We start from the raw sequence: 20,052 nt of genomic DNA, 5'->3' as shown, positions 1-20,052 counted from the left end.
GTTGATGAATGGATATAGAGGAGATGGGTAGGTAGGTGGCTGGGTGGGTGGATGGATGGATAGATGGATGGATGGATGGATGGACAGATGGATGGATGTGTGGATGGATGGACAGATGGATGGATGGATGGATAGATGGATGGATGATGAATGGATGGATGGATAGATGGATGGACGGATGGATGTGTAAATGGATGGATGGATGGGTGGAAGGAGGGAGAGTGGGTGGATGGATGATGAATGGATGGATGGATAGATGGATGGATGGACGGATGGATGTGTAAATGGATGGATGGATGGATGGATGGTGGAAGGAGGGAGAGTGGGTGGATGGATGGATGAGTGAATAGATGGATCTGACAACGAATGAATGGCTAGGTGGGTGTATAGTGGATGGATAAGTGTATGGGTAGGTGGATGAAGGGAGGGAGAGAGGGATGGAGGGAGGGTAGGTGCATGGATGGGTGAGTGGTGGATGGCAGAAGTCTTCATCCTCCAAAATCTCACATTTGCATGGGAAATCAGGAATATACATGTTATTTCTAACTCATATTGGTAAAATAATTTAGAGCTAAATCAAAGCCTGAAAAAGTCAGAGGGAAGATGAGGGAGAGCATCCCAGAGATGGGGCTACTTAGGCAGGGTTGAAGCAGAAGAAAGGATGTTCCATTAGGAAGATGGGCAGATGCCTCACACTGGCTTTCTCAACTTCAGGTCTTCCTGACCATTCAATCCAACTGTTCAGCCTTAACTTTTCCTGAACACACATACACACACACACACACACACCTCTACACTACCTCCATCACAACACTGATTTAGTGTATCTCCCACAGAATGTTACCTGTGTGGATGAGGTCCCTGTCTGTGTCCCAGCTTCATCTGAGGCCACTGAACTGTCACCAGGTCGTGAGTGTGTGATAAATGAATAATGGAAATGGGTGAGGGGACTGGGCAAGAAGGGTCCCAGCAGAACTCAGACCACACCCCTGGCTCACAGACGCCTCCCCCTGGCTGGGCACCAGGATCCAGCCTGGCAGGACCGGGCTCTCGCCATCAGACTGCTCCGGGTTGCTTGTTAGAGCACCAGCTCTGCTTTTAATCAATTGTAATCATTTCGCTGGAAGCGGCATGATTAGGCACACACAAGCAAACAGCGTGAGCTAATCCTTTAAACAGGCCCGCTCGGCGCTGTGCTGGCCGCTTGGCCGCCGCGGGCCAGCTCCGAATCACTTCCTACAGCCCCTGGCTTTGTCACTGAGGGCATCAAGAGGCCAGGACATGGAGCAGGCCCATAGGCACTTCCCCCTGACCAGCCCACCAAGGAGAGGTATGTGTGTGTGTGAATACCCATGTGAACACGTGTGGGTGGGCGGCGCACACACATGTGCAAGCTCTCACATGAGTGCACATGTCATGAGCTTGCAAGTGCCCAGGCAGGCTGTCCCCCACCGGCTCAGAAATGCCAGAGCACAACTTTGGAATAAAAAGAAGTTAGAGCTGTAGGGCTCCACCCACACTGTGATAGCACCGCACAAGTCCCTGGACACCATAACAAGCTGGAAAAGCAGCACTGGGAGGCAGGCGGTCTCCAGCACTGGACCCATGACCAGAGCCATCCTCTCCTCTCTTCAGCCCCACCTCAACAGAACCCATCCCGGTGCGGTGCGTGGCTCCTCTGCAAGGCCTTTCCAGTCTGTGCCTGCCAGGCCTGGCTCCCGGCAGGGCAGCCCCACCCACAGCTTTCCCACCTGGCTCACCCAGGAGCACTTTCTTTTTCCTCCCTTGTTACCGCCGCCCGTGCTACCTGCTTGGCCCAACTACTAAAATAGTTTCTGGGTCCCCTGACAACAAGGCTTTTTATAGTTCAGCACTGCAGGCCTCATTTAAATCTATTAGCTCATATAAATGGCAATTTATTTAAACTTTGGAGGGTTTCTGTTTGCCTCCCTGGTAAAGACAATTTGGTTCTGGGGGGGGGAGGGGGGACTCTGCCACTTACTGTGACCTCAGACAAAACCCCCAAAGCTCTCAGAGCCTCAGTTTCCACTCTGTACTCGAGGCTGTGCTGTGACAGGCTATCACAATGGCTAGCAACAGGGTTGGGTCACGGCAGAAATGAAGCAAGGGGCTGTCACTACTGCTCTTCACCCCGGCTCAGGGACACGCCCACCATCAGAGGTAGCAGCGCACCGGCCCAGGCATCCCGGTGAAGACAGAAGGCAGAGAAACCTGAAAGAGGAGGAAGGTCATGCTATCTGTGCTCCGTTAGAGGGCACAGAGGGCACAAGGGGATGTGGAGACAGCTGGGCTGGGCAGGCAGAATCTGTTGCCCCTTCCTTTAGGTTGGCTTACCCTGGCAAGGGGCCGACAGGGCCCCAGGCCTTCATCTGCTGAGGCCTGCGGCTGAAAACACAAGGCCAACAGCCCTGGCATTTTCCAAGTGTCTTATTCCCTAATCAGTCTCCATCCTGCCCTTCTGAGCCAGAGAAAAGGCCAGGGTTATGGGAAACAGAGGCAGGGGGGCCTAGGGCCATGCCCTCCCCCTCTCATTGCAATGCTTCTCTCCCAGCCCTAACATGGCTGGTGGCTGCACACGGCATCCAGGCCAGCATGGTTGTCTCAGATGGAAGTTCTCAGAGTCCTGCTTTGTTCCAGCTCAGAAAATAAAACTCCAAGGGGGAAGGGACCTTACAAACCCATGCGATCCTCAAATTGCCTAAAAGGCAACTGCAGAAAGCAATAGTCAGATCACGGACCACATGCTCCTTCCTGTGCCCACCACGTGCCAGGGGCCTTTCCAACATTTCTATGAGGAAGGGCTGGACCCCCCAGTGTACAGATAAGGAAGCCAACAGCCACAGGCCACCGGGTAAGAACACAAGGAAAGGATAAGGCAGGTGTAGTCCCGCAGCTTAAGTGACACTGGGCTCCTGCAGACAGGACCCCAAGAACCCAATGCCATCTCCTACTCTTGGCTTGCAGGAGCCGCCTATATCGCTACAGTTTCATTCATTTTGAAGTTTTAGCTCTCTCCAGAGGAGAAAACCAGGAGTAGCCATGATCAAACATCATGCCTTTTCCCAAAGCTTGGGGTCCCAGAGCATGCTGGGAAGCCTCTTCTCTCCAGAGTTGCAAACGCTTAGGGACAATAGGCTTTCTGGAAACTCGGAGGTCAGCTTGGGTCCCCATGCCCAGCATGTGACCTGAGCACACAGGCGTGCTGTGTGTGACTGGGGGTGGTTAGGGAAGTCAGTGTTCCCTCCTGTTGTTGGACCACCCGCAGGCACTGACACTGGCCTGCTTTCTGTACTGAAACATTTTTGCTTTTCCCAAAATGTCATGTCAGAATGCACACGGCAGGTCCTTTTGAGTCTGACCTCTCCTGCTTGGCATGAGAAATCCCTCCAGGTTATTTCAACATCCACAGACACGGTTCAGGAAGTGTCACCTGCTCACCAGGAGTGAATGCTGGGAGCGTCCACTGTGGGGCCCCTGCCAGTACAGCTGTTTCAGTTACCAGTGTGGGGTGTGTGTGTGTGGGGGGGGGGTCTCAGCTTCCCTCTTTCTGGACAAATGTCCTGGTTTGATTCTGAGGAATGGCCACTGTAGGCGTAACTTTCTTTTTGTCCTATGGCTCTACCATGTTGGATTCCCTCAGCAGGCTGCCAGAGTTCCCAGCTCCAGTACCCAGGCCCAAGACCAGCTCCCGGCTTTCTTTATTTGCCTGGCTTTAGCCACCCTGGTGCAGAGGACGGCATCATACTGTGGCTTTCTCTACTCCTTCCTGTCACAACCGACATGACATTCATCTTCTCTGGGAGGCCTGCCTGTCAAAAGGTTTGGCTCATTTAATTGAGTTTTAGAGTTCATTACACGTTTGCTCAAACCTTTAGCAGACACGTGATGGGCAAGGACCTCTTCCCTGCCTGTGATTTCCCATTCTCTCAATGGTGTCTTCCCAAAGCACAGTTTCAAAATCTAGATTTAGAATGTCCATCAGTCTTCTCTCCTGCCTGGGCTCCCATCACAATGGAAGTAGAGTCGAATCCCCATGATCCTACACACGTTGCTGTGACCTGTGTTCTATCTCCTTCTCCCTGCCCATGAGGCCCTGCTCTTTGCTTCAGCTGTGCTCTGCCTGGTGGTCACAGGCCTTCTGCACACATGGCTCTCTGCCACAGAAGCTTTAGCCCTAGAACCGGCACTGGGTACACACAGAGCCCTCCGTACACAAGCACCGCGTAGATGAGCTTGGTCCCCTCTCATGCTCCTAACCATGCATAAACACAGTTTATCCAAATTCCTCTGAAGGAATCTCAGCAGAGCAAGCTGAACTCAGATGTAAATAAGGCCTGCACCTCCCTCATTCTGGCAACTGTGCCCCGTGAATGTACCCACTCTTCGGGGGCAGACACAGAAAGAACAAGCCTGGAGGTGTCCAGCGCTGGCACCCTCCTAGCCCCACAGCAGAACACTCCAGTCCTGGGTAAGCTCAGCCCTAGACCGTGCATCTTCTCCTCAAGCGCTCTTAGCACGCAGTCCCTGCGCCCACCGACTCCGGCTCCACAGAGCCTCCGGACTCAGCATCATTCGGCACATGGTTGAGACCCAGCAAAGGCGGGCGTCTTGGCTGGCCTCACCGCCTGTTGCCCCATGAGCCCTTACATGGGGACTCCCAGGGGACACCTCAGCCTTACTGTCTTCACACAAACAGGACAATCCAGACCAGTTCCAGTGAATGGTGATGAAACCGTGGGGCCTGAACACCCTCCTCAAACCCAGAAAATTGCTACTCGAGTTACTTAATGAAAGCCATTATTTGCAGAGATTTAGTGTTGTTACACTTCCCGCTTAAACGGTCTGTAATTAAAATAATTAATTGCAGAAAATAGTGAGTTGTTAAGGCTATAATTTAGTGAGGTTCTTGTACTTGAGGATCCCACTCAAAGGTTATCGGGGTGACCAGGGAAGCAGCAGCTTCTAGGGAGCGCTTTTCCCTTTTGGAAGTGCTAGAGATGGGTCCCAGGGCCTGGGCAGGCTGGAAAGTACTCTACCGCTGAGCTACATAATTCTTTTTATTTTAAGGCACAGTCAAAGTTACCCAGGCTGGCCTTGAACTTTTTATCGTCCTGTTTTAGCCTCCTGAACAGCCAGAATCACAGGCTTTGTTATTCTTGGGTTGGTTCTTTGCCCAAGGTTAGGCAGAGGGAAAGTGAGGTGAAGTATATTACCCTCGTTTCCCAATACCTGTACATTCTGGAAGTCAAGCTAGTACCCATGGTGCCACCGACATGGCAGAGAAACAGGAACAAGGAGCCTCTCTTTCAGTGAGAAATTTGTCTATTTACTTATTTATAGCTCTCTCTCTTTCCATACCCTCGTTCACACAAACATATTCGTGTGTGTGTGTGACAGAGAGAGAGAGAGAGACAGAGAGAGACAGAGAGAGACAGAGAGAGAGAGAGAGAGAGAGAGAGAATGAGAATGAACATGTATGTCGTGGTGCACACATAAAGACCAGAGAACAAGTTGGGTGTCTAACCTCATCTAACACACTGAGACGGGCTCTCTTTGTTGTGTGTTGCTGCATACACCAGGCTAGCTCTCTCATGAGCTTCCAGGGATTCTCCCATCCCCACCTCCCATCTCACGGTTGAAGCAACCGGATTACAGGTGTGTGCTAAGTACCTGGCTTTACAAGCCTTTGGGGAATTGTCAAATCAGAGTGTCACACATATGCAGCAAGCTCTTTATCCACTGAACCACATCTCCCAGACCCTCAGGGAGACCAGTTGTTCCCCTCATGGTATCCAGGAACAATGGAAGAGAACAAAGCCAGGAGTAAGAAAGGCAAAGTGCAAAGCATTGTGACTTTATGTACTAAGGATGGTGGTTTGTACAGACCAAGGTGTTTCTAGGCAGCCTGTCCTGCTGGGTTATAGAAAGCTTCATCCCTCAGGGGACCCTGGCCTACTCTGATAGATGGGCCACACCAGTAAGGCTGTTAGGGTAGGACAAGGCAGCTTCCCAGACTTCCCAGCGTGAGCTGACTGCCCTGGTCCTGGGTCCTGGGTCCTCAATATTCTCAGCACAGAGGCTCAGGGAATGGACAGCAAGAAAGACCCGAGCATCCATCCACTCATGATGCTCTCCTGGAAGTGGAGCCCTCCCCGGCCTGCTCTCTTAACGGAATGTCTAACTCATCCACACTGGGGAGGAACTGAAGGCCACAGGAACAACAGAAGAATGTATGGATGCATTGGGCTTGCCAAGAAGAAAAGAACCCAGCACTCTCCAAGGTCTGGTCACTCGGCTAGAGCCAAGCTCACAGGATTCAGCCAGCCAATGACAAAGCCCCCTCTGCACCCTTCCTGGACCTATTTTCAACAACTAAACAGATGGGGTGAGCCGAAGCCTTGCGAAGAATGCCCAGCCTGCCCTGCACCAAGTACTGCTACAACCAGGAAAGTGTTGGGTGACTGTCAGTCTCTTGCTCTGGGTGGGTGGGAGGTCCCCTGGGTGAGGTAAGTGTTGCCCTGCGGGCTGATGCACCTGTAAGCACAAAGCGCATCTTTAGGGATTTTGTCACATGCCAGCTCCCTTCTGCTTCCTCGGCAGCTTCAGCTTCCTGACCTATGCATTCAGACAGTGATGCTCCTTTCCACCCTCAGGAAGCCAAGCACAGAGTGACGGTGTGACTTGTGTGGAGAGGCTGATTGCTTCACTTCCCAGTGGAAGCCAGAAGAGCTGGTGCTCTTATTACCTCTCCCTCCCTCTTTCCCCTCCCTGCATGGTGACTATGGAAACATAGATGGGCACGGACCCTCTGTGGGCACAGGTCACCAAATATCATGAACTCTGTCTGGCTCTGCCACACAAATGACAAGGAAGCAAGCCTTTGTTCCAGGCTACAGTGATCTCAAGGATGCTGCGGCTGCAAGCTGATCTCCCCATTGCTACTGAGAGCAGTGACTCCCCAGCGGGCAGCGTTTCTGAGCATCCACGCGGCTTGGTTCCAGGGGATGGGGGTATAGTTTCTGAGCCTGCAGTGATAAGCTGTATGAGTCTGCCGCCCCTCGGTGTATGCTCTGTCAGTGTTGATGACGGCGTATGGGTGGGAGGAACTGTCATAGTGATGCTATTACAAGGCATGACTTTTATGTGAGCATGAATGATGTTTCTAGTAGGCACGTGAGCTCTTCCATGTTAATAAGAATTTCCTGGAGAAACCAGTGGGACGGAAAGTTCTGGACCCAGATCCAGATCTTCAGAAAAAATCAGTACCAAGTAAGAAGAGGAGGCGGCCCATGGGACTCAGGGACAGGACTGCACCCAGTGGTGCCCTACATGAGGATCCCTTGGTTATGGTAGACTCTGGAGGATCAAGGAAGCTGGCTGAGACCCTTGTGGCTACCTGAGGGCCACACTGGCCTTACTATTTATTGCCCTTCCTCTGAGCTGGAGCCAATAGACATCCACTACTTCTTATATTCCAATTGCCTGGGCAGAGCTGAATTCAGGCTGCATGAGCCACATAGACCACAAAGCCAAACCCGGGCAAAGACTATCAGATGATCTGAGAGGAGAACATGATGGGATGGAGCTGGAGTCTCCTGCTCCAGGCTCAGTCTCCCTCTGTAGGCTCCCCCAAGAATACACAGGCTGGCACACACTATGCCAGCTGGTCAGGAGTGCAGCCGCTGGCGCACAGAGGCTGCCACACTCACCTGCAACTCTGTCTGGAAGAAAAACTTCTGCGGGCACTGCGAGCAGTCGTAGATTTTGTCCTCCTGTCCGTGCACGGCAAAGATATGCTGCTGCAGCTTGTTGGCCTGGACGAAGACTGCACACACAGACACGACAGTCAGAGGCCAGCTTCAGCCTCAGTCCCACCACCTCTCCCCAAGCAGGGATCACCCAGGCACAGCCAGGGTTAGCCAAGAGTATTTCTGGGAGCGTTAGTACCCATCAGGGGACCTTGACGCTGATAAACTAAGTTTGCCACTTAGTAGCTGTGCAGCCTTGGGGGGAAAAAATCAAGCTCTCTGGGCTCTGGACCTTGCTTTAAACACTGGAGTTAACTGTAGTAAACACCTCACCGGATATCTGGGAGGATCATATGGACAAATATGGGCGAGGTGTCTAAACGAATGAAGTAGCTCATGGTTAAAGATGGTGGATGTACCCTCTATCAGCCAAATGCCTTCGCCCTGGCAAGGCAGTCATTGTTCTTATCCCATCTGACAGAGAAGAAAACCAAGGCTCCAGGAATATGAAATGACTTGCCCAAGGTCCAACTGCAAGCAGGTTGCTGAGACAAGATTGAAATTAGGTCAGCAAAGCACAGTGCCTGGTAGCAAGCAGTTAGGCAATCCCACAAATCACTGCTCCTGTTGTCAGGGTTACTGTCTGCATCCTTGCATGGGATGCTAACAGATGGGCAGGGGATCCTGAGTTGCGGGAGGGAGGGAAGGACCAGGGTGTCCCAGGGTGATGGGACCCCACAGGCATGTGCATATACATGCGTGTCATAAGCAGGTCATAGCAGTGGCTTCTTCACCTCCCAGTGGCAGCAGTCCCCATGGCAGCCCAACCCTGGGCACACCCAGGAGGTCACCCAAAGCAGCTGTGTGTCTGGGACGAAAGCACTTCAGAGATAGCCTCCTGCCAGGCACCCCCCTGGGGTGGGCTTCCCGCAGCAGTAGACAACAGATGTCAGGGAGGCAGGGAGAGCCCAGCTCCCTGTGCACACCGGCTGCCATCTGGGCAGCAGGAGGGGGCCAGTAAGCCCCCCGAGATGTGCCTCAGGCCGGGACAGCCGCTCACTTGCTGGGGTTGGCAGCCAGCCTGGGGGCTGGAGACGTGGCCAACAAAGCTGGCCTTGAGCTGCTTGGCTGAAGCCTGGCTGGGACAGGGGGCTCAAAGGCTGGAAGTGGAGGGTATACAGAGCAGCTCCACTGACGCTGGGTGGGTGGAGGTCATGGCTCCACGGAGCATCGAGGGACCCGGAAAGGGCTGGCCAACTGCAACAGAGATGCAGTGGAGGGAACAGTCACTCAGCTACAACAGGAGGAGGGACAGGAAAGATGTCACCCAAGTTGCCCAAGAGGAAGGTACAGGTGAGTTATGGGTTAGCTTTGTATGCAGGCAATCTGGGGTTCAAAAGAGAGGGGGGCTGAGAGGCTAGGCTCCAGTCATGACGCAGGGTAGGCTCCTCCCCACTCCCATGCATTCTTGTCGTCCCCACGTGGGTACCATACCTGTGAAGCACACGGGGCACTTGAAAGTACCACCCATGCCCTCAAAGCTGTGCTCAATAAGGTGGCAGAGGAGCTTGGCTGGGGAGTCGAACATCTGGTTGCACAGCTTACACTCGTGGTTAATGCCTTCCTCTGCAAGAGAAAGTGACAACTTCAGTGATGCTTACATAGGAGCAACCGGCACCAAGATACTTCACCAGTCCCGGGACACCCCACACCAGCCCCAGAACACTGCCAGTCCTGGGACACCCCACACCAGCCCCAGGACACCACCCTGCACCAGCCCCAGAACACTGCCAGTCCCGGGACACCCCACACCAGTCCTGGGACACCCTACACCTGCACGAGTACATCTCTGATCACCAGAATTGAAGCTGTGTAGGGACCACAGACACAAATCAAATCTCTGCTTTGGATGGCCCAGTCCTGACTCTTGCAGCAGCCAGGGTTTGGGTTTAGATGTAGGTATCTGAAATGTTGGATGTTTCCTCTGGTCACAAGCCATGTTCAACAGCTTGAGTTCTGAGATCCCGTGGAAAGGGGGGCATATTGGGTACTCGATGGTGAAGGGAGTAACCAGGTCTTTAGAAACCCAACTGCATATTCATCGGGTGTGTGTGATGTGCCAAGAACTGGTTAGAAGTGGAGAATGAAAGAGATGTCTTTCCCTCATTCCAGTGGGGCTGGGGGCCACGGCGCATAGGCTGCTAAGCTGGTCTGAGGGTTACTCTAGAAGTACAGGGTCAGAGAGGACAGAGGAAGAGAAGGTGGGTGGGGGAGCTTTGTAGGAGCCTAGAAGTTGCAACAAGCAAGTGTCTCTTGTGGAAACAGTTGCCCACGCTGCAGGTCACAAGAATGGACAGACTCCTCCCTTTGCTTCCTCCCAGAACAAATGCTCCCACCCGGGAACTGCTTCAACACCTAAGCCTTCCCTCCAAGGTGCCCAGAGAGTGCAATGAGTCACTTGCTGGACTGGAGCTGAGATCCACACTTTTAGCCCAGTGGTCAGAGGAGGCATGGGCTCCCTTACTTGAGTATCATACCAGCCAGAGTAGGCATGGGCTTCTGCAGCTCACTATGTCTCAGTGTCTTCTCTTAGAAGCACTCAGGACCACCCTTCCTCTTCTAGCCAAGGTGTGAGTTAACGATTAATTCATATAAAACAGCATAGCCAGTACTCAGTCAGTATATACTGCTGGGCATGGCTGTTCTGGCAAAAATGCAATCTGGGACAGCCAAGGACACAGCCCTCCCTTGGCTCCCCGGGGGAACTGGGCTCACCAAAGGTGCCAGGTGCTCTGATTTGCCCTCAAAGGCAAGAATTAGGTAGCAGAGGGGCCCTGCTGGTGGCAAGCCACAGACACAGATGGGCTGAGCCTCCTGGCGAGTCCCTGGGTCCCCAGGCCCTGGCAGGAATGCTGGGACAGCAGGCTCTCATTCCCCTGGCCCGGCTCATCCCCCCACACCCAGGGCACCCCCACAGCTGAACTGCACACTCGTATGTGCAGGTGGGCCTGCCCCACATAGCCCAGTGGCTGGAATCTGCCGGGTTTTTGTCGTGTCCCTGGAGCCCCAGCAACTAGGCCATGTGCACTCGGCAGAAATGCAGGCAGATCCTCCCTGTACACTGGTGGAAAAGAGACTCATTGACAAGTTTGGGGACATGGGGCAGACTCAGCACGCTTGCCACAAAGGCCCCGCGCACCTCCTCCAGTTCCCATGGGAGACACTCATTGTAATTAGAGATGACTTCCAGTGTGGGGGGCTGCCTCTAAAGACCCCCCAACATGCCCTGCACTCCTCCCCCACTACACCAACAACGCTTCTCAGAGCCTGGTGCATGGATGAATGAGTGCATGCAAGCCTGGTGAGAACCACCCCCTCTGTGTGGTTTTCCTACGGCAATGTGGACAGCAGGAGTGAGGGGGCAGCGGCGAGAGGATTCTACAGACCTTTTACACCAGCAGTCTCAGAAGCAGTACTGCTGACTAGGAAATGGGATTTCCAGGAAGAAGAAACAGGTTCAGAGAATGAGGTCACTTGCTAAGATTGGGGTGTTGTTCTGTGCAGCATACAAAGATGATCACATGTGCGTGCCCTACTCCCACCACCCCACCTCACCCACGAGCCGCAGCCTCTCACTGCTCCGGAATCCAAGACTTCCCAGTCCCAGCACCTGTGGTGGGCAAGGATGCGGATGCTGCCTTGCTGTGGGCAGCTCCCAAGGCACAGGCTACCTAGAGCGGGCTCAGGAAGCCGTCCTGAGGAGAGGCGCCCAGCTGGGCCTCTGCCCCTGTTTGGCTAGAAGCTGGCTCTGCAGCAGAGCTGATGGCTGACTGCTCTGACTCCAGAGCGAGCCTTTCACCGCTTGGCTGTGAGCGGGGCTGGGCTGTCTCATATACAAACACTGAGAGGACAAAGAAGGCTCCTGCAACTTGTAAATCAGAGAAATCATGTCTGACAGTCACTTTCCGTTTCATGAGCGCCGAGCAATTCATCAGCTGCTCCCCTCTGATTCACAGAGGCAGCTCCGCCCAGCACCCGCGTTCATAAATATGTGCACAGTCAGGCGGCCCTGAGCCGCCAGCCGCTTGCGGGGGCCTAAACGGCTGACAAATCACAGCCCGAACCTGTGTCAAAGTGAGGTTCTGGGCTAATTAGATCAAAAGCCCAGCAGACAGACAACTGCCTGTCTGGGACCCTTTCCTCTGTCTCCCCCAAGTGCTTGAAAGAGTCAGACCAGGGGAAGGAGGGTGAGTAGCGCATGCAGAAAAGTCCAAGGGTGAGGGGACAACAAAGAGCCTGGGGGTTCCTGCAGACCTAGGAATATCTTTCCCTCCGTTTGGCCTTTGATTTGCTAGTCTTCACAGGCTGGGCTCCTCCCTATGGCAGGGTGGGCTGCACTCCTTGGGGTGCCCATCAAGTGCACCTCTGCCTAGAAAGCCAGCCCGGAAATGGGGGAGGGCCAGGAGGCGGTGAGGGACTGTCCTAGTTAGTGTGACAAACGCTGCTGGCTGGCAAGTGGGGTGCATATGCCCCACCGCCAGCAAACCCCGCCCGCCCCCCACCATCACTCTCACCCCCAGGAGCCAACAGCCTCTCCTTCTGTCCCAAGACCTCGGTACCCTCCGAGAATCACTTTTCTGAATTATATAAGATTGCACAGAGCTTGCCACACCTCGGAGCAGAATGACAAAGCTGTCTGGGAGCTCTCGGGCCTCTCCGCCCCAGTGTGGGAGCTGGGGGACTTTGTGAGTTAAGACTCACAATCACTTCCATCCTCCTTATCCCCCCCCCTTTTTTTATAAGGCATGACAGGCATCCATAAGAGAGATCTGCCTGCACACCTCAAGTGAGCTACACAGCCCCACTCGTTCGTAAAGTGAAATGCAGATCTCGTCCTGAAATTCAGATCTGCCTCCTGCTCCCTGGAAGTCACGCTGGCACAGGGAATCTATTGATTTTGTCTAATTTTTTTTTAAAGTAAAAATAAGTCGAGCTCGGTGGTACACACCTGAACCCCAGCATCCAGGAGGACCTGCTGTGAGGTCAAGGCCACCCTGGGCTACAGATTGAGTTGGAGGACAGACTTAGCAAGAGCCTGTCTCTAAGACAACTAGATAAACAAACAAACAAACAAAAGTCGCGGTGTGCCAGACAAATAAGCCACCAAGCATGAAGCTTCCAGGGCCCCTGTTTTTCTTTTTTCCTCCTCTGCTCAGGAATAATAAGTGTTAATTTTACACTTCATTTCTCAAAAAAATAATAGGATGTGCGTTTGCTTAAAACCAAGTCAGCACACTGGAACCTTTCAGGCTGAAACTGTGTCACCCAAAAGAGGAGCTGAGGGCTTTGTGGAAGAGCATCGTGCAGAGATGATGGCTCCCTGTAATGTCCTCGGCCCCGACTTTTGTCTCCAAAAGCATTTGATCCGTGGCAGACACATACTTATTTCCATACAGGTCTTGGAGGAAGCCAGGAGGAGAGAGAGCCGATTATCAGAACCCTGAAGGTGAGACGCCAGTGGGTCCCGCTGATGTCAAAGGCAGGCCAAGCGCACACTCAGAGGCCATAATTTGCTGCCTGGGAGGGAGAAGCAGCAGGCTGTGGAGGGAGTGGACAGGGCATTGTTCTTGGACTCCATGGAGCTGAGCAGACCCGCTCCAGACACACTGCCTGATCTGGATCTGTTGGCAGAGACTGCACTGGAAAAGGTACCATTATCATTAATGTGTATCCCTCTTTAGGAAGGGGGCTGGGTGACTGCTGCCTCGTGTTGGTGGGAGGCACAACTAGTCACTTACATTCAGGAAGTGGTAATGAAGGACAGGCAAGTCCGAACTAGAAACACTTGGGTTTGAGCCCCAGCACCACTAACATTTACTATGCATATTTGTGTGATTCACGTAACCTCTTTGTGCTTACGTTTCTGCTAGAAATTGGGAAGAATCATCATAGGGTTTCCACAAGGCAGGCAGGCAAGCAGACTGCTTCTACCACAGGACTTCTGCCCTTGTTGAAACTCTTCCCAAACGTCCATAACCTCCACTTCTCCTTGCACTCAGGTAGGCCTCGGGGACACCTCTCCCTAAACCATGGACACTCTGCATCTCTTCTCGCATTTTTCCTGTCTTTATAACCCTTGGGGGTGCTTGCTACCCCCACAAGGCTGTGGCCCTGGATGCTGGGCCACGGGGTTGGGTGGGTAGAGTTTCCTGATAGCCTGAGGCTGCACAGGTCAGCAAGAAACAACGCCTGCAACGCCTGGAAGATCTGAGAAGGTGCTAGGAAATGCTGTCACACGCCTGTGGGCACTCCCAACCACAGTGATCTCATATTTAATCTTTGGATCCTCTCAGAAGCACAGCTGTTTTCTGGCTCCCTCAACTGACCCGGGAGGCGACCTCTAGAGAAATGATCCTCTCCAAGGACATCCATCCTTCCTCCTTTCAAAGTCCACACTACCCTTAGAAAATGTAAGAAAAGGCAGAAGACTGGACGACCAGAGCCAGAAAGACAACCCGTGCTCCTTAACCTTTTTTTTTAGGGGGGGGGGGGTGTGGCAAGCTGACAGTGACACTCAGACCCCGGGACAAAAAGAGGCTGAAAACCAAACACCTGCCCTCTGTTGCCTGGGACAGCCAAGGGGGTGTCGTGCCACCGGGATAAATAGTGAATCAGGGGCCACTGCAACAAGTTGTAGCCTCAGAATTCTAACTGGAGGAGAGGCCCATTTCAAGTGAGCTCAGCATGGCCTTGACCCTCATTCACCCTGGACTTCGGGTTTTTGCAGATGTGGTGCAGGCAAAAGGGCAAAAAGAAAGCCTCCATTTTCCATGTTTGAGTTGGCTGGGCCCCTTGCTAGCACTAACTCAGGGTTGGCAAGAGAGCTGGGGACTTTTCCAAGCTGGGGAAAGAGTGGCGAGGTAGGATGGAACCCTGCTGCGGTATCATCCTTGGGATAGCATTGTTGCAAGTAGAGGAAATGCAAGGGATTGTGGTCCTTGAAGCTATCAGTTGGCCACCAAAGAAGAGCCCTGTGGGCTTACTCCACAGTGTCAGGCCTGAGGTCCACGGCCTGGCCCAGACATACCCCCAAACCTCCACCCATGGGGAAAAGCAAGGGTGGTGTGTTCCAGCTCTCTAAGCAAATGAGGAGGCAGGAAGTATGTGTGGTGGGGAGACCCAGGAGAGAGCACCCTCTCCCACACCTCCCTCTAAATGAAAGCCTGTAGACTGGAACAGGAAATAGAGAGTTGGCTCCTGGGAGTCAGTCCTTTGTTGTCATCCAGGAACAAAAGTCTCTGGGCAGAAGAGGAGAGGGCAGGTGAGTCTGAGCACAGACACCACCCTGGGGGCGGGAGGAGGTGGTGAGAGGTGGTGCCAATGGGTGAGAGTTGAGAAGGGTCAAGGAAAAATGCCGGTGGGCACGCAGAGGTGACCCTGGACCTGGCAGCCCTTAGTATCCCCCAGATCTCGCACCTTAGCTCCTGGGGGGGGGGGGATCTCAAGCTCAGCTTCAGACCCAAAGAGAAGATGGCTTTTCAGGCACTCTGGTGTGGGGCTTGTACTGAAATTGGACACCCACCCATGTGGCCCAGAGACTGCTGGCCAGAGCACAGCACACCCAGCTCTATCTAAAATTGCACTTTGCCCACACCAGCTAATGTAGGAAACCATTTGCTATAGAAAGAGATACCGGAAACTCCATGAACTAGTGACCACGGCTCCCTGCAGCCCTCAGGCATCACCAAGACCCTGCCCTGGTGCTTGATGCTATGTGCCCCTTGACACTCCATACCAGTCAGGAAGGCTCAGTGGCTACTTGAAGGCCCCACTGTCACTGCCGCTGCTACCCCCACCTTGGGTTCACAGTTTCCTAATTAATCCTGGAGGATGGGCTGTACCCCTCATTTCCCCAGGGGTACTTTTCTAGGCCTGTCTGGCCAGGAGGGACCCATCATCACACTCCCCCGGTGTTTCAGGAGGGCCTATAAATGAGCTCTGGCAGCCTGAACTGGGACCCCACAGGGACCCAAAGCCTCTTCAAAACAGAGCCCTGACAATTAGGCAGTCTGAGTTTTGAAAGGCTTGGGATTGATGGCGTGGACAGTAAAAATATCACCTGGGGAGCTGGGTGTAGTCCTTGGAGGGTTGCCTGAGGTCAGTTGCTATGGCAACGGAGAATGAGCTCAACCTTGTAACTGACCCTTATCTTTTTTTGATCTGTGGGCCACTTGGGGCCAAGGCTTGAAATCAACTGGAAAATAATCCGGTCACATATCAGAAGGAAAACTATTTATACTTATTTACCAGGGTACCCCTCACACACACCCCATCTCCTTAGATGGGAAGGCTGAGGCCATGATGATCCAATGACACCGCACCAATGCTATTTATACTTATTTACCTGGGTACTCCCACACACACCCCATCTCCTTAGACAGGGAGGCTGAGGCCACGGTGATCCGGTGACACCGTACCAATGCTATTTATACTTATTTACCCGGGTACCCCTCACACACACCCCATCTCCTTAGACGGGGAGGCTGAGGCCATGATGATCCAATGACACCACACCATTATACATGAAGGCTATGGGATTTTAGGGAGAAGGAAGCATGACTCTTCCTCCGCAGAATGTAGCCATTGTCATGGACAGGCCCCATGTACATGGGAGGATCTATCAGCTTCTCCCCATAGTCCTTTGCTTTCTCCTAGACTACCGTGGGCCTTCCTGCCTCTTGCTGTCTAGTCAAGTCCACTAAGCAGGTAGACTCTGCAGGGGCCTCTATTGTCTGCTGTGTGGTGGGAGCACTATGGGAGCCTGGGAGGGTCCCCTCCTGACTCTTCCCTGTGCCAAAGGTGTGTTCTAATTGTGAGACTCAGAGGCGCGGGGCGGGTGTGCATGCTTCTCCATAATAACTGAGGTGAACCCTGAGACTAGATGGGTGGCGGGCAGTCTCACACCTTGGGAAAGGCTAAATTGGCCGGCTTGGCTACCCACACCCTCACCTGGGATTCCAGGGCAAGACCAACCACATGACCAATCCGGTCCTCCAGGATGTTGCTCTCCTAAGTTCCAAGTACTTTGCTTTCATCACCTCCAAAACTGAAATCCAAAGACTCTGGATGGTTCCATTGACTAAACGTTCCCGAGAGCCATGTCAGGGGGTCAGATCGCAGCCAGAGGTCAGCAAAGCCAGAGTGATTCCGGGTAGGCATCACTGGAGAATTCTTATCATAGCCAAAGTGACGGTCTATCACGCCACCTGGCAGGTGCCTCTTCAAACAAGCAAGGGAACGAGTCTGGGGCTGTCCAGCTCAAAAGCTGTCCAGCACGAAGGCTGTCCTGCCTCTACCACAGAATATGCACCCCCTTTTTTTGGAGTGGGGGGAGTCCAAGACAGGGTTTCTCTATATAACAGCTCTGGCTGTCTGGGAACTCGCTTTGTAGACCATATTGGCCTCAAACTCAGAGATGAGCCTGTCTTTGCCTTCCAAGTGCTGGGCTAAAAGGGGTGTGCTATCACAGCTCAGCACCAAACACTTTCAGAACACGCAGTTTGCTTCCCAGGGCTGCAGGAGAGTGAGGGGAGATGGAAAGGCCACAGACAAGGCTACTCTGTACTCAGAAACTGGTGCCCACTGTGTCCAAACCCTGGTGGGCAAATCAGAACAACAGCACCCTGCTCACCTTCCAGAATGCATGGCCTGTGCCTCATGCGCTTTCCTGTCAGCACCACCCAAGGCGTGTTTAAACTGCCTCGCCTCGCACTGCAGTAGGTAGGGGGCAAGCAACAGATTTCTGCCATCTCTTTAAAGAGTTCACATCAGCTTCGTCACCACCCTCCATAGTGCTCCCATATATGTGCTGACCTGTGCGGATTCCAGGCCCCTTCACCCAAATGACAGTCATGGCTGGAGGCTCGCAGCACCTTCCTGTGTCAGCAGGATTGGGCATTCCCTGCACCTCTCCTGCTGAGGTGACCAGACTCTCTTGTTTCTCTGTGGTCCCCCCCCCCCCCCGGTGCTCTTTCTTAAATCCATGTTTATGTTGTGTGTGGATGCGTGTGAGAGTACGTGTGTACACACAGAGGTTAAGACAGCTTTTCAGGAGTTGGGTCTCTCCCTCCACCCGGTTAAGCCAGGGTCTGCTCGCTTCTGTCACTGTTGGGTCCTCCAGGCTGGCACATTGCAGTAAGAGATGCACATCAGTACTTTTTATTTCTAGGATTTATTATCAGTGTGTACATGGCATTCTATCTGCATGTTCACCTGCATGCCAGAAGAGGGCATCAGATCCCATTATAGATGGCTGTGAGCCACCATGTGGCTGCTGGGAATTGAACTCAGGACCTCTGGAAGAACTGCCAATGCTCTTAACGGTTGAGCCATCTCTCCAGCCCCACATCTGACTTTAAAAACAACAACAACAACAAAAAATTGTTCCAGCGATCAAACTGAAGTCAACCAGGACTGTGCAGTAAGCACATTTACCTGCTGAGCCATCTCCCAGCCCCTTGTTCTCTCTCAAAACCCAGGGGGACTTTCTTCCTTGGAGGTCAAAGAAGTATGGAAGGGAAGTCTGGCTCAGGTCTGTGTGTGCCCCTGTGCCTTGCCCCTAGCCAACTTCTCTGCAGCTGGGCCAGTGTAAGCGGCTCCCTAACTTGAAAAGCCCCAAGAGCTCAGTCAATCCTGGAGTGGTTTGGGTGGGACACTGCTGGGGAGTCTGTCCCACTGGGGACAATGACAAAAAAACCAACCTCTAGCTCTCTGCATAGAGTGTGACCTCCAGGACAAGGTGACAGGTTGCCTGGGTAAAAGAAATGTCACCAAGGGATAGAAGGTACCTTCTGAGTAGAAAGAGGAAGAGTGGAGGAACCCTCAGCAGCGGCACTCAGACAGAAGAAGGTGATGTCTTCAATAGCAACAACGAGACACACGCTCGTTCTAAGCAGCGGAGACCTCTAGGAGGCTGATGCATAGCTCAGCGGCAGAGTCCTTGCCTAGCGCATGCGAAATCTTTGGTTCAATTCCCAGTACCACAAGAAAACTCAATTTAAAAGAAACTCTCTCTACCTCCCGCCCTCTGGAACTTGAAACTTGAGAGGATTTGAAATACATTGAAAAGGAGCTGGTCCCCAGCCCTCCTCACAACCATACCCTTCTTCCTTCTGTCTGCCACACTGAAGACTGACGTCCCAGAAAGTGAAGATTCCACACCCCCTGCTCAGCGGCCTCCGCCGCCTGGGCGCGAGTAACTTCGCCTCCTTTAGCAGATCGCTGATCTTAGATTAGTTTCCCCAGCAAGGCAACTGCCTAAGACTCCATCTTGTTAATAATCCTCAGATTAATGGCCTCTAATAATATACAATTAACGTGACAGGCAGGCTCCAAAGCCCTCATTGTCACCGACCCTGCCGAGGACAGACGAATTACCCCTGCTTCAAGGGTTTTCTCTGCCGCCGGCATCACTTTTTGTCCCTACCAAAATGATCACTTGAAATGAGTGACAGCATAGGAGAAAAAAAAAAGCCAGGCAGTGGCTTAAGTGGACGTAGAGACACAGCACTTGGTGGCGGAGAAGGAGCCACACCTTCACTGACCTTCCCAAGGTCAGAGGCAAAATGGACCTTGCACTCAGTAGGACCTAGAGTAAGAAACACTGGTGCTCAGATAGCTTGGAACCTACAGTCCACTGCTTTCTTGACTCTCTTTAGCCTTTAACTGGACATGGAGCATCCCAACCTCAGCAGAAGAATTGGGGGACAGAGAGTGATGGATAATTTCTCTTGGAAATTCTTTCCCTTAAAAGAAAAAAATAAAGGCATCTTCTAGATCTATACTGTCCAATATGGCAGTTCCTGGTCACTCTTGGCAATTCATATTTGAATTAATTACAGTTAAAATGAAACCCTCAGGTCCTCGGTCAGGTCTCATGGACTCATTCAGCAGGGCTGCCAGCCACCAGTTAGAACAGTGTATCCCTGCAGAGGGTTCCTCAGGATAGTGCAGAGGCAGGATGCGGCATGGTGAGGAATGCCGGGACCCACAAGTACATGTGTGTCAAAGCACAGCGCACCTCAACTCAGAGAGAGTGGGGGCCACAGTCAGCTAAATCCACCATCAGAAATGTGGGCGCCAAAGGCAATGGGTACACCTCAGCTGGGCAACACGGCCCAACAGGGCCCCTGCTATTTGCCACCATAACTATGTGTGGCCGCCCTGCATCTCCAAATGGTTTCCTATCAGGTGTGTCTAGCCAGGGAAAGAAAACTCACAACCC

The 20,052-nt window shown here is 52.8% G+C and overlaps 1 protein-coding gene across 2 annotated transcripts in view; it reads right to left on the bottom strand.

Moving 5' to 3' along the window:
- Znf423 (zinc finger protein 423) overlaps window positions 1-20,052 on the bottom strand; it is a 238,521-nt gene that overhangs the window by 15,665 nt on the left and 202,804 nt on the right. For both annotated transcript variants that reach the window (XM_041650920.1, XM_041650919.1), the window contains 2 exons: window positions 9,264-9,395; window positions 7,731-7,846 (listed from right to left, as the gene is read on the bottom strand). In XM_041650920.1, coding sequence (XP_041506854.1) covers window positions 7,731-7,846; window positions 9,264-9,395 — 248 coding nt within the window. The remainder of the gene's footprint in view (window positions 1-7,730; window positions 7,847-9,263; window positions 9,396-20,052) is intronic.

Source organism: Microtus oregoni, unplaced genomic scaffold (genome assembly GCF_018167655.1).
Source record: "Microtus oregoni isolate MIOR12 unplaced genomic scaffold, Mior012 000004F_ref0000308, whole genome shotgun sequence".
NCBI classification, from domain to species: domain Eukaryota; kingdom Metazoa; phylum Chordata; class Mammalia; order Rodentia; family Cricetidae; genus Microtus; species Microtus oregoni.
Note: the sequence above shows the minus strand (reverse complement) of the source record. Positions and strands in the feature narration are given on the sequence as shown.